We start from the raw sequence: 14467 nt of genomic DNA, 5'->3' as shown, positions 1-14467 counted from the left end.
CACCGACTCGCAGCGGTGCCCTTTTAGCTCGGAAAAGTTTCCTGATCGCTGATTGGTTGGGCGAGATCATTCTAACCAATCAGCGATCAGGAAACTTTTCCGAGCTATGGTTCCTGATCGCTGATTGGTTGGGCGAGATAATTCTAACCAATCAGCGATCAGGAAACTTTTCCGAGCTAAAAGGGCACCGCTGCGAGTCGGTGCAAATCTGCCTCGATAAAAGAAATGGACTATAGTTTAAGTCCATATAAATGAACACAGTGCCGCTTCTCATAAATATATTGAATTATATATATCCAGGTGGGTTTTCATGTGTTTCTAACGACTCTAATAAAATTTTTTATAGCTTTTTCCAATGTCCAAAACCTAAAAAATTATCGGGGAAGAATATAAGACCCCTTAAACAAGAAAAGACCCCCGATAAAATATATTTCATATAATGGCAGATACAGAGAGAAATAGATTTAGCCTAGATATCTAGATGAATTTTCCATATATCAAGATATTTAAAGAAGATGCGTGAAGTATTTTCTTTGGTATTAATGCATGTATGTTATATATATATATATATATATATATATATATATATATATATATATATATATATATATATATATATATATGTATATATATATACATACATATATATGCATACATATATATATATATATATATATATATATATATATATATATATATACATATATATATATATATATATATATATATATATATATATATATATATATATGTATATATATATATATATATATATATATATATATATATATATATATGTATATATATATGTGTGTATAAAATTATATACATATATATATATACATATATATATATATATAGGTATATATATATATATATATATATATATATATATATATATATATATATATATATATATATATAGGTAGTAGGTTGGCCAAGGCACCAGCCGCCCGTTGAGATACTACCGCTAGAGAGTTATTGGATTCTTTGACTGGCCAGACAGTATCCATTGGATCCATCTCTCTGGTTACGACTCTTTTTTCCCTTGCCTACACATACACCGAATAGTCTGGCCTATTCTTTACACATTCTCCTCTTTCCTCATACACTTGACAACACTAAGATAACCAAAGAGCTTCATTTAAGAGGTTAACCAATTATTCAAGGGTTACTTTCCTCTTGATAAGGATAGAAGAGACTCTTTAGCTATGGTAAGTAGCTCTTCTAGGAGAAGGATACTTCAAAATCCAACCATTGTTCTCTAGGCTTGAGTAGTTCCATAGCCCCTGTACCACGGTCCTCCACTGCCTTGGGTTAGAGGTCTCTTGCTTGAGGGTACACTCAGGCACACTATTCTATTTGTTTCATTATTTCCTTTCCTCACCGGGCTATTTTACTCGTTGGAGCCCGTGGGCTTGTAGCAGTCTGCTTTTCCAGCTAAGGATGTACTTATGTAGTTTGCTTATCAATTATAAATATATATATATATATATATATATATATATATATATATATATATATATATATATATATATATATATATATATATATGTAAATATGTATATATATATATATATATATATATATATATATATATATATATATATATATATACATATATATACATATATATATATATGTATGTATATATATATATATATATATATATATATATATATATATATATATATATATATATATATTTATATATATATAAATATATATATAAATATGTATATATATATATACATATATATATGTATGTATATATATGTATATATATATACATATTCATATATATATATATATATATATATGTATATATATATATATATATATATATATATATATATATATATGTATATATATATAATTATATATATATACATATATATATAAATATATATATATATATATATATATATATATATATATATATATATATATATATATATATATATATATATACAGACTGATAGAGATAAATATATATCTGGATGAAAAAATTCCATTAGAATATCTGATAAATTATACAGTCAAGTGTTTGAGTAAAATACATTTAAAGAATAACCTTTTATTAAATAGGTTGACGTCATACAAAATGAAGGTGAAAATATATTGCTTATTATCACAGAAGCCTGATCAACAGACGAAATAATACATACTAGTTATGCAACATGATATGGAAATAAATAACAACATATGCAAATGCATGTAATGTAGTGGCTCTAGCCTAGAATTGTAATAAATAGATATAAAGTTTATAAAGTTAAATAGTTTTACGAATAGAATTTGATTGAACCCAGCTACTGTGGATTTCTTGTGACAAGAGAAAGTGTCTTATTCATATTAAGGTCTTATTCAACACTTGAAGAAATTGCTGTAAAAATGGTAAAAATCCTGGAATAAATGTTGTCAGGCATTTACCTTTTAAAAAAACCGTGTGATATTAGGGCCACCAACTCCTAAAAGATGATAACAAAGTAGGGTGAAAATTACTGTTGCCTGTATTTTACTGAAATACGGCTGAGAACAGTATATTTTTTATGGAGAATTTTCTATTAATATTACGTTTTTTAACAGTGAATAATAGATAATTGTCTTCAAAATTATCAGAAAATCTAGCCTCATTAAATCAAGGTACACTCTCAGTGTCAGTAATGCCACCTAAATTATTTCTTTTTGATTCTTAAAATAACTGTTTTTTTAAGTATATTATCTATCATCATAGAAAGTAAAAGTCCCCTTCATAAACTGAAACTAAATTAATAAAACTATCTATACAGCAACAGCAAATTAATAGCTTAACACAATTCTGTACTATGAATATCAATGATAGAATGAGTGACTTAACCTAATCAGATACAAAATAAATAATAACATAGATAATAAATATATAAATACTCGGTGCCTTTTCATAAGGCTTAATGGGAGTCTGAAATAAATTAGGAAGGCTGTTTATACAGAGGTTTCGCTTCAGAGCGGAAGAAGAAGAAGAAGAAGAAGAAGAATGAGATGAGGTACAATGAAGGAACTTGCTCTGCTTCTGCAGATGTTTCCGGACCGCATGGTATCTAGGTGATCCTGGCTAGCATGGCATTTAGATGATTCTTGTCCTCATGGTATCTAGATGATCCTTGCCAGCATGGCATTTAGTTGATTCTTGTCCTCATGGTATCTAGATGATCCTTGCCAGCATGGCATTTAGTTGATTCTTGTCCTCATGGTATCTAGATGATCCTTGCCAGCATGGCATTTAGATGATTCTTGTCCACATGGTATTGATATGATTCTGGTCCTCATGGAATTTAGATGATGATTCTTGTCCGCATGGTATCTAGATGATCCTTGCCAGCATGTCATTTATATGATTCTTGTCCTCATGGTATTGATAGGATTCTAGTTCTCATGGTATTGAGATGATTCTGGTCCTCATGGCATTGATATGATTCAGTTCCTCATGGTATTCCTGTGATTCTGGTCCACATGCCATTTAGATGATTCTTGTCCTCATGGTATTGATAGGATTCTAGTTCTCATGGTATTGATATGATTCAGTTCCTCGTAGTATTTATGTGATTCTGGTCCTCATGGTATTTAGATGATTCAGTTCCTCGTGGTATTCAAGTGATTCTTGTCCTCATGGTATTGAGATGATTCTTGTCCTCATGGTATTCAGATAATTCTGGTCCGCACGACATTTAGATGTTTCTGTTTCGCAAGGAAAAACCTGGCTCAGCCAGGGCCTCCAGCACGAGCTGTTGTCTTGAGGTGGAAGAAGGTACCACGCTCTGGTCAGCCTGGGTGACGTTCTTCTCGACAGAAACTGATGACGCCTTCGATTTGCGAGAGAGTTTGCCTGGAAGAAATAAAAGATCAGGTTAGAGAGGTTGTTTCCTCAATCAATTCCTTACATATAAGGCCAAGAGACTTAATTCCAAAGTGCTATTTGCTTAGATGTAGATTTCATTCAGTACTGACTACGCATCACGACACCTACCTGACAACATTAGGCCAACTACTCTTGAGAAAGGCGACTCCACCAGGAGGTGAAGAATGACGGCGGCGAAATAGCTGAGCACCAGGTCTCCAATGACTAAATACAACTGGAAAGAAGAAAAAAAAATTAATCTCTCAATATAATTAGGGTTTTGAAGAAAAAATTAAGTTTTATTGAGGTTTTATTACTCAAAGGAATTCTGTAGACCACACCTCAATATAATTACCAAGATATAAACATATACAATGATATATTCTTCTGTGACATATAACATCACCGCAGAGGTAGAAATACATACCCCAGACAAATGGTCATAGTGCTGTTTCTGCGTTCGTGCAGCGGCCATTGTTTGAAGAGGAAGTGATACCAGGAACATGCAGTATGATACTCGGCATAAGGGTGTCACCCAGGTCCTTGAAGACAGCCACACCCAGAAACCTATAATAAGAAACAATATCATAAAGTATTTCCCTTTTAAGAAACTCGCTTGATAAGTAGCAATATGCCATAGAAATCAGCGTATAAGCAATTCTCTTCATGCAAGGATATATAACAGTCTGACCACATCCCCTCAAAAAGTCTGTGAGTCTTACCTGGCTTGCCCTTGCAGGAATTAATGACTATGAATGACATCATAAGACCCCAAGCAGGCCTTGACAGTGAGGAATATAGTGCTGCCCAATATTTGCCATGTCCCATCAGGAAACTTGGACCGACCATGACAGCAACACCAATGAGGGTTGAGAGAGCTGTGCCAATTCGAATGGACATCTGCGGAAGGATCAGAATCAAACATGAATTATTTTCAATCTGAGTAAGAGTTACTGTTCTGTGTGTGTTCAGAGTCAATCTGAGTAAGGGTTACTGTACTGTGTGTGTACAGAGTCAATCTGAGTAAGGCTTACTGTACTGTGTGTGTACAGAGTCAATCTGAGTAAGGGTTACTGTACTGTGTGTGTGTACAGGGTCTGTCATATAATCAGAGGTATACTTCAAATGTTTCTCCAGTGAGCAAAGTAAAGCCAAGAATGAATCTTACCTTGCTAAGAGTGATGTTGTTTTCGTCCATCCAATGATAAAGATAACCAGCAGCCAAGCCAATGCAGTAGGGGGCTGCCCGACACCAGGAGGTAATGTAGTTGGTGTTGTAGTAACGTCTGTCAGAAGAAAAAAAAAATTAGTACACTTTCAGCATAGGAAGGCAGTTTTCATAATTATCATTCTAACAGACAAGGCAGTGAAACATACAGAACTGCATATGAATTATGAAAGATATCAATGAAGCAAGATTACAATCATGCACAACTTACTGTGAAGCTTCGTAGTCCCAGAATGTAGCTGTAGGAGGAAGGTCTCCAATGACTGTTACTGCAGCAGGAGTGAGAACCGAGATGGCAAAGAAAGCAAGAAGAGGTGCCCAGCGGAAACGATGGGTAGGGTACCAGTACAAAGGCAGCAGAATCAATGGAGTTACAAGGTACAACTGCCATTCCACTGCTATGGACCAGAGGTGTCCCATGCACTATTAAAAAAAAAGGAAAATAGATTTGTTAGTAACATTTTTAATTAAAGTAAATTAATAATCATTCCCCATACCAAATCTAATGTATTTTCATATAGGAAAAATTAAAAAGAATTAGGAGTGTTCTCTCACCATATCATTGGAGTCGTTAAGGTTGTTAACGAACAGGATGTTGTGGTGAGCTGTCTGAGTGCAGGGTCGGCTGAACATGTCGTAGTGTGTTCTAGACCAAACGATGCCTGATCCAAGGTAGCGAAGCACAGTGGAGCATCCCCAGATCATGTAGACCATTGCAGGGACTAATCTGCATTTGAAAAGGTACTGGTGTTAACCAAAGTATGGAGAAAATCTTTATATACAATCTTATCTTCATCTATTTCATCAGATACATTAATTCTCATTTCATCAGGATTGCTTTTGATTCTTGCTATATTGACTTACCTGAGGTATCGCTGCAAGTAAAAGCCGGCAAATGTGAATTGTTTCATACGCTGTTTGAGGATGACGGAAACCAAGAAGGCAGAGACAAATAAGAAAGTGTCCACGGAGGGGTAGGCATTGAAGACCCAAGAGTACTTCCAGTTGGTCATGTGCTGTGAATAAGAAAGGATATTTTTAAATCAAATATGCATTTTTGTTTACGCTTGCTCATACAATTTTACTGGCATATCAGTTAACCTTTGAAGTAATAAAATTTACTCTAATCTTTAGAATAATTATAATTTTTATAACAATATTACCATGAAAATCTTTTGATGCACCATTGATAAACTTACCTTTAGGATATCATTTGGGTTAGCAGAGGAAATGAGGAAAAACATGTATCGGTGAGTGGCTATTACCCATATCATGCACACAACCCTGTAATAGAATAATAATGATTGACTTGGGTTATCAAAAGAATAAGCTATATTCAAAATAAAGCTGTATTTCAGACAACTGGCTGGAATATTCAATTCAGATCCTTAAGATGTTTTGGAAAATTCTTAGTGGTTTACTGCTAATGAAATGTAACTGAATTAGATAATAGCTTACCTGAGCCCATCTAGTGTTTGGAAACTTGCTGGTGTAGTACTGAAGGAGAAAAGTTTTTTACTGTTTTGATCGAAGGAAAAGCAGTGGAGGAGTTTTCGTCCCGCGGAGCAATCACACCCATTTTGGGTTCTTGCACAGGGATACTGGGATTCAACAATGGCGGCAGCCACAGCCAGGCCCAGCAGAACTACTGTTACTGATCTGCAAGAGAAAGCAATTATAATAAGTATGGTTGCTGAGTTTAGTAATGCTGTTGGTATATAAATACAATAAATCTACTCAACTCCTGTAATAAGTTATTTCTATCTATCTACAAAACAATCCAGGTTAATTCGATCAATACTTACAAGAAACTCCACTCGGAATTGGTCACTTTATCATCTTGTACTTCCCCGTCACACAGGACGCTTATCAATGATCCATCATCCTGTGCCATTTGTAGTGATTCCTGAGGATAAAGAATCAGAGGATTAAGCTAAGTGCATTGCATGATGTTAAAGATAAAATGATACAATTAGCCATAATCGGTTATCATTCTCGAAGTAATGGTCAGTATTTCTGTGCTGTGAATAAAATACTTGAAGTCTATATGACGCCTATATTAAAGTCTGTTAATGATGAAAGTAGGAAAAATTAAATGGTATAGAAGTTTTACCTGTAAGACTTTGGAAGTACATGTGCTTGGTATGCAGGTAGCATAGGTATGAGCATATTTTCCAGCAAGGGAGGCCAGAAGTTGAGATGATCCACCAGCTCCAAGTCCTTTAGCATTGCTGCCCCTGACGGAGACGAGGCAGTATTTCCCCTTCATGGAAGTTCCTCGTTTTTGGAGTGCCCCTGGATGGAGACTGTCGAGAGAGATATTGTGGGCTGACAGAAAGTGGCGATGGGGAAAGAGGTGTGACTCCAGAGTACCTGGGAAGTTTACACCAACCCCCTCGCAGGTTTCAGGGTGCCCTCTGGCTTCCGTGGCTCCGGCAGCAGCACCGTCAGGAATTTTACCGCTGGCATCCCACACTGAAATTGAATGAAGAGCATTTTTGAGTAACCAGAATGAAAACAACGTAACCAAGTATGCCACATCTTTGTATGTCTTGTGGTGTAAATAAATGTTTGAACCTATACTCACTGGCATAGCTCCACTGCAGAGCAGTTTTGAGTAACCAGAATGAAAACAATGCAACCAAGTATAGCACATCTTATGTCTTGTGAAATCAATAAATGTTTAAACCTATACTCACTGGCATAGCTCCACTGCTGTGTCGATGCCAAAGTCAGAGCTGAATGAGAAACGCAGACACTAGCGGACAAGTCGTCACTGAGTCTGGAGGCTGTAGTAGGATAATAGTGCTTTCCCATGAGCCATCTGCAAGGACAGAGACAAGGGGAACATTATGATGTAGTTCTCAGACTTCCAGAGGATATGAAAATATAGAAATGTGGATATTCAAGTTTCTACTTATGTGATTTTAATGTTACTGAAGGAGAAGCTTGTTGCTAACTGGGTTTCACTTACCTGAGCGTGTTAACAACATCCTCTCGATGTCCAGGTATTACTGCCAAAGATTCCTGCATGCCCAGGATGGTTAACAAGAGGACAGGTCCAAATAATCGCAGCATCTTTGATTTTATTCTTATTTGTATTATTTTCTTAAACTATGCCAATGAATTTGGCAGTTTGTAAGGCACAGGTAAATTAGTCTCTTAAGATTTGGTTTCTGGTAAGGCAATTGAGGTTTAGATTTCTTTCTTGATATATATCTTTCACTTTTTCTTAAACACCACTGTATTTTATTTCACTTTTTTCTTGTTGCCTTTCTGTAAAGAAAAAACGGAATTGTTTAGTAAGAGAAAGATTGGGAAACGTCACTGAAGAGGAAACATCAATATCAACTCCACTGTTCTTTTCAGAATTTAATAGTTACTCTAGCACATAGCACTTCCAAACTTTTGTTTAATGAATAAAGTTAAGATGTAAATAATATAAATAAAAAATCTCTAAAACACTGGAACTCGGTTGAAATATTTCCAAAAAAAATATTCTGATCATATCCCTCCCAATAAAGAGTTTCACCAAACACAATCAAATCTTACACATTTAGAGTTTCCAAAGTATCAATTCAGATGAAAAATCGAGAAGACAACCCCGAGTGAGTGTAGTGAGTATTCTTAATGGGGTCTCTCCTAGTCAACTGACTACCTGGTAGGCATCTGGGGTGACTTTATACCGAGTATAGTGACCAATTTAGGAGGCACTGACACACACCTGGGTTCCTCCGTGAAACACATGCGGCCCTCAACTTCCTGAAGAGGTTCCGGGTATTTTCAGTTTTTGCGTCATGTCTGGTTCCTGGTGATGATTGACGTCACACACACACACGCTCTCTCTCTCTCTCTCTCTCTCTCTCTCTCTCTCTCTCTCTCTCTCTCTCTCTCTCTCTCTCTCTCTATGTCCTTATATTTATCTATAATCCCTTTCCTTAGATGGTAGCAATATGGTTCGGTTAATGGTGGTATATATATATATATATATATATATATATATATATATATATATATATATATATATATATATATATATATATATATATATATGTGTGTGTGTGTGTGTGTGTGTGTGTGTGTGTGTGTGTATGTTTGCACTATTTCTCAACCATTATTCATTGTGCCAGTATTAGAATAGAATATGTTTCAATACAGATGATATTGTAAATCTCTCTACTTGTAAAGTAGGACACTTCAAATTTCTACTTCAGTCGCTCAATCTCTACCTAATTGAAGGTCATGTTCTGGGCAAGGCATAAGGATGGTTACTTTTAAACCTTATCTCAACAAATTGACAGGAATCATTAATATGATTAATACGATCCTATGACGTCAGTAACATGAGCCAACTGGGTTTTGGCGACCATCACATAGGGAGCAGGTGTCAACATTTCCTTTATCGTGGCAAAAAAGAAAATAATGCTATCATTTTCATCTGTATTTTTCATGTGATTCCACTGCACAGAATCTGTTTGGAAATGATTTCTGAGAAAAGGTTTAAATCACTGATTTCACAAAAATTCTGTGGTACTTCTTTTTATCTAAATTAGTAATTTGTTCATCAGTTATTTGTAGCTGATGTCATCCCTTCGTCCCTTTCAGGATGTACATATGACCTGGGAAAGTCATTTGCCTCTGTACACACTTTCAACTTCAAAATCTATCTAGAAACCAAAGTAAATCTTTTCATTTTCCTTTTGAACAAGGTTTTATGGTAGTTTTTTTTTTCATGGAAGCACTTCATTTGGTTCAAAATTTGTTCTTTTCTAAAATTCATTAGATTTTTTCAAACGAATTTGGTATTTTGTTTTTTATTTGAGCACTTCATTTGGTCCAAAATTGGTTCTAATCTAAATCCATTATATTTTTTTCCAATGAATGTGGTAGCTTATTATTTTTTTTTTTTTTTTTTTTTTTTTTTTTTGTGTGAGCACTTCATTTGGTCCAAAATTGGTTCTAAACTAAAATCTATTAGAATTTTTTCCAATAAATTGCAGGTTGCTGATTTCCATTGACTCACTGACTCGATATTTGTTATTCCCACCTCACTATTCTAACTTGGCACTCAAAAGTAAAATCAATATAGTAAAAAGAATTTCCTTTAAGAACAAGAAATTATAGAGCTCTCCCTTCAACAACACTGGATTGAACCAAAGTACACAAAACGAAAAAATGTCAATTATTGACAGCATCTCGAAACTAGTTCAATGATGTTGATCACAATAGTCGAGTAATATTACTAGCAAAATTTCCTAGAGCCACACAAGTACCTAGACAAAAAAACTAAATTTTTCAGATTCTGCACAAGACTACAGGAAGACCAGTGCCAGATGACTCTCACAGACAGTTTAGCAAAAATTCCTAGAGCCACACAAGTACCTAGTTAGACAAATAACCAAAATTTTTTCAGATATTGCACAAGACTACAGGAAAGACCAGTGCCAGAAGACTGTCACAGACAGTTTTCAAGTGTCTGATCCAAAGGCTTCTGGGGAGATCTTCCTGAAGACTTACCTTCAGAGAAGTCTTCAGTAGAATGGCTTACCCTGAGGGCTCCAGCCCCTTTTATAGGGCTGCTGACTGCCCCCATTGTTTCCAAAAGTGACTGCACGGTTTGGCAACACTCTTGTCTAATCCCCCATACCCAACCCACACAAGGGTCCATTCATATGCCCCCATAAGCCTCTTATACAGTAATCTTATCTCAAATGCTGCCTTTGAATTTCTTTTTCCGTTCTTTCTTGAAGATGCGTAACGAACACACTTCCATTGTTTCGAGCTCTCAAAGCGAACGTCATTTGACGCTTATCAGCGGAAAATTGATTCTGAAAAGAGGGTTCTAGAAATTGGTGTCACTCTCAGAAAAGAGACTTCTAAATTTAGATGCCACATCCAGAAAAGAGGGTTCTAGAAATTAGTGCCTCATTCAGAAAAGAGAGTTCTGGAAATTGATGCAACTTTCAGAAAAGAAAGTTCTAGAAATTGGTGCCACTTTCAGAAAAAATTCTAGAAATTGGTGCCACTTTCAGAAGAAAAATTCTAGACATTGATGCCACTTTCAGATAAAACATTCATGAAATTTGTGCCACTATCAGAGAAGGAAGTGGTGCCACTTTCAGAAAAAAATTCTAGAAATTGGTGCCACTTTCAGAAGAAAAATTCTAGACATTGATGCCACTTTCAGAAAAAAAAATCAAGAAAATGGTGCCACTTTCAGAAAAAAAAATCAGAAATTGGTGCCACTTTCAGAAAAAAAAACTCTAGAAATTGGTGCCACTTTCAGAAGAAAAATTCTAGAAATTGGTGCCACTTTCAGAAAAAAATTTGAAATTGGTGCCACTTTCAGAAGAAAAATTCTAGACATTGATGCCACTTTCAGATAGAACATTCATGAAATTGGTACCACTTTCGGAAAAAAAAATTCCAGAAATTGGTGCCACTTTCAGAGAAGAGAGTTCTAGAAATTGGTGCCACTTTCAGAAAAAAAATTCAAGAGATTGGTGCCATTTTCAGAAAAAAAAATTGAAATTGGTGCCACTTTCAGAAAAAAAAATTCAAGAGATTGGTGCCACTTTCAGAAGAGAAATTTAGAAATTGGTGCCACTTTCAGAAAAAAAAATTCAAGACATTGATGCCACTTTCAGATAAAACACTCATGAAATTGGTGCCACTTTCAGAGAGAAAGATTCCAGAAATTGGTGCCACTTTCAGAGAAGAGAGTTGTAGAAATTGGTGCCACTTTCAGAAAAAAAAATTCAAGAGATTGGTGCCACTTTCAAAAAAAAAAATCTAGAAATTGGTGCCACTTTCAGAAAAAAATTCTAGAAATTGGTGCCACTTTCAGAAGAAAAATTTTAGAAAATGGTGCCACTTTCAGATAAATAACTCTAGAAATTGGTGCCACTTTTGGAAATTGAGTATTATGGTACAAATAGGATTAAAGAAGTTATTTCACACGTTATGATGTCATGAAAATACATTCAATAGAAGAGGGAATTTTGGAAATAATATGCTAAATTTATATGCACCAAAATTAACACCAAGAAAAATCAATTAGAGAAAGGGTGCCTTGGTAACAATATTTCGAAATATACGTTTTCAGAGTTATATTTAAGGTTTTAAAGGACGCTCATGAATGGCAGAGGCAAAGGACAGTGACATTGCCATATCGAGCAGGATAATGCACTAGAGATTGACCATATATACGTATGATCAGCGCCCAAGCACCTTATCTACCCAAGCTAGGACCAAGGAGGGTTATGTATTGGCTGATGATGACTCAGCAGATAGACCTATGTGTTCCCCCAAACCCACCATCCTTAGCTTATAAGGATGATGAGATTGCGGCGACCAAAGGAACTAATGGGTCTGAGCGGGACTCGAACCCCTGTCTGGCGATTGCCAGTCAGGGACGTTACCACATCGGTCACCACAAACCCCCTCCCCCCCCCCCCCCATTGTGGGTAATAATCTAAATAATGATATATTGTAAAAAAGAAAAAAAAGAAAAACAAGGAATAACGCACCTCATTGTGGATAATAATTTAGATAATGATATATAGTAAAAAAATATATATAAGTTAATTAGAAAATAAATATTCTGAAAAAGTGTGCTTCTATAATGATATATAAAAAAAATATTTATGAAAATAAAGTGTGCTAATGTACATAGTAAAAAATATAAAAGTATGTAATTCAATAAACGTTTTAAAATGAATTTTTCTAGATTAAGTTTTAGACAAAAATTTAAATTCAAAGGTAAATTCAATACCGTTTCACTCGGTAATAAATGAGAAAAATAAAGTTTGAAATATATATATATATATATATATATATATATATATATATATATATATATATATATATATATATATGTATATATGTACAGTATATATATATATATATATATATATATATATATATATATATATATATATATATATATATATATATATATATATATATATGTATATATGTACAGTATATATATATATATATATATATATATATATATATATATAGATATATATATATATATATATATATATATATATATATATATATATATATATATATATATATATATATATATATATATAAATTATCAAGAATATTCATAACGAGATTACTTAATTTTAGAGAGATTTGTTTTCAAATTTGGGCTTGAAATATATTTAGATTGCCATATCACTCAAGTTATTATATCTCCAAATAATAATAATAATAATAATAATAATAATAATAATAATAATAATAATAATAATAATAATAATAATAATAATAATAATGATAATATCACCACCCCTCTTATGATAAATTCTTAGTACCTACTAAATCCTCTCTCTCTCTCTCTCTCTCTCTCTCTCTCTCTCTCTCTCTCTCTCTCTCTCTCTCTCTCTCTCTCTCTCTCTCTCTCTCTCTAGAATTATCCATTATTTATTATCTTCCAAACAATTAGAAAATGCGTATTTGTTTACAAGAACACGCTCTCCAAATACTGCCAAATTTTGCAAAACTATTGTTTTCCTCTATTAATATTTCACAATTCAAAACAATTCGCCACATGGGAAACCTCTGTAATATAGTCCCATTATTATTATCATTATTATTATCATTATTATTATTATTATTATTATCATTATCATTATTATTATTATTATTATTATTACTTGCTAAGCTTCAACCCTAGTTGGAAAAGCAGGATGCTGTAAGGCCAAAAGCTCTAACAAGGAAAAATAGCCCAGTGAGGAAAGGGAATGAGGAGATAAATAAACTACAAGAGAAGTGATGAGCAATATAAGATATTTTAAGAACAGTAATAACATCAAAATAGATCTTTCATATATAAACTATAGAAACTTAAGATAAGAGGAAGAGAAATAAGACAGAAAAGTGTGCCCGAGTGTACCCTCAAGCAAGAGAACCCTACACTACTACTACGTCAAGGCTTACTGCTACGAAACTAGAAGTTTAAAGGCCACTCGTGAATGGCAGAGACAAAGGACAGTGACATTGCCCTATCAAGCAAGACAATGATCTAGAGACTGACCATACATACATATGATCAGGGCCCCAGCCCCTCTCCACCCAAGTAGGACCAAGGAGGGCCAGGCAATGGCTGCTGATGACTCAGCAGATAGACTGTAGGCTCCCCCAACCCCGCCATCCCATCCTTAGCTCATAAGGATGGTGAGGTTGCAGCGACCACAGAAACTAACGAGTCTGAGCGGGACTCGAACCGCAGTCCGGCATGCACCAGTCAGGGACGTTACCACATCGACCAAGCCCCCTCTGCCCCAAGCTAGGACCAAGGAAGGCCAGGTAATGGCTGCTGATATCTTGGCAGATAGACCTATAGGCTC

At 34.4% G+C, this 14467-nt stretch overlaps 1 protein-coding gene across 1 annotated transcript; it reads right to left on the bottom strand.

Annotated features, from left to right (window-relative positions):
• Window positions 1–3647: 3647 nt before the first annotated feature.
• LOC137656075 (nose resistant to fluoxetine protein 6-like) lies at window positions 3648–8374 on the bottom strand. Its single transcript, XM_068390248.1, has 14 exons — window positions 8077–8374; window positions 7802–7926; window positions 7216–7577; window positions 6908–7008; window positions 6561–6761; window positions 6302–6386; window positions 5967–6118; window positions 5658–5829; window positions 5314–5525; window positions 5043–5160; window positions 4597–4774; window positions 4302–4441; window positions 4004–4109; window positions 3648–3862 (listed from the first exon to the last, which is right to left on the bottom strand). Exons 1-14 carry the CDS (start codon window positions 8178–8180, stop codon window positions 3705–3707), a joined length of 2214 nt encoding a protein of 737 aa, XP_068246349.1. The 5' UTR covers window positions 8181–8374; the 3' UTR covers window positions 3648–3704.
• Between the last annotated feature and the right edge of the window lie 6093 nt (window positions 8375–14467).

This window comes from Palaemon carinicauda, chromosome 17 (assembly GCF_036898095.1).
Source record: "Palaemon carinicauda isolate YSFRI2023 chromosome 17, ASM3689809v2, whole genome shotgun sequence".
Lineage (NCBI taxonomy): Eukaryota > Metazoa > Arthropoda > Malacostraca > Decapoda > Palaemonidae > Palaemon > Palaemon carinicauda.
Note: the sequence above shows the minus strand (reverse complement) of the source record. Positions and strands in the feature narration are given on the sequence as shown.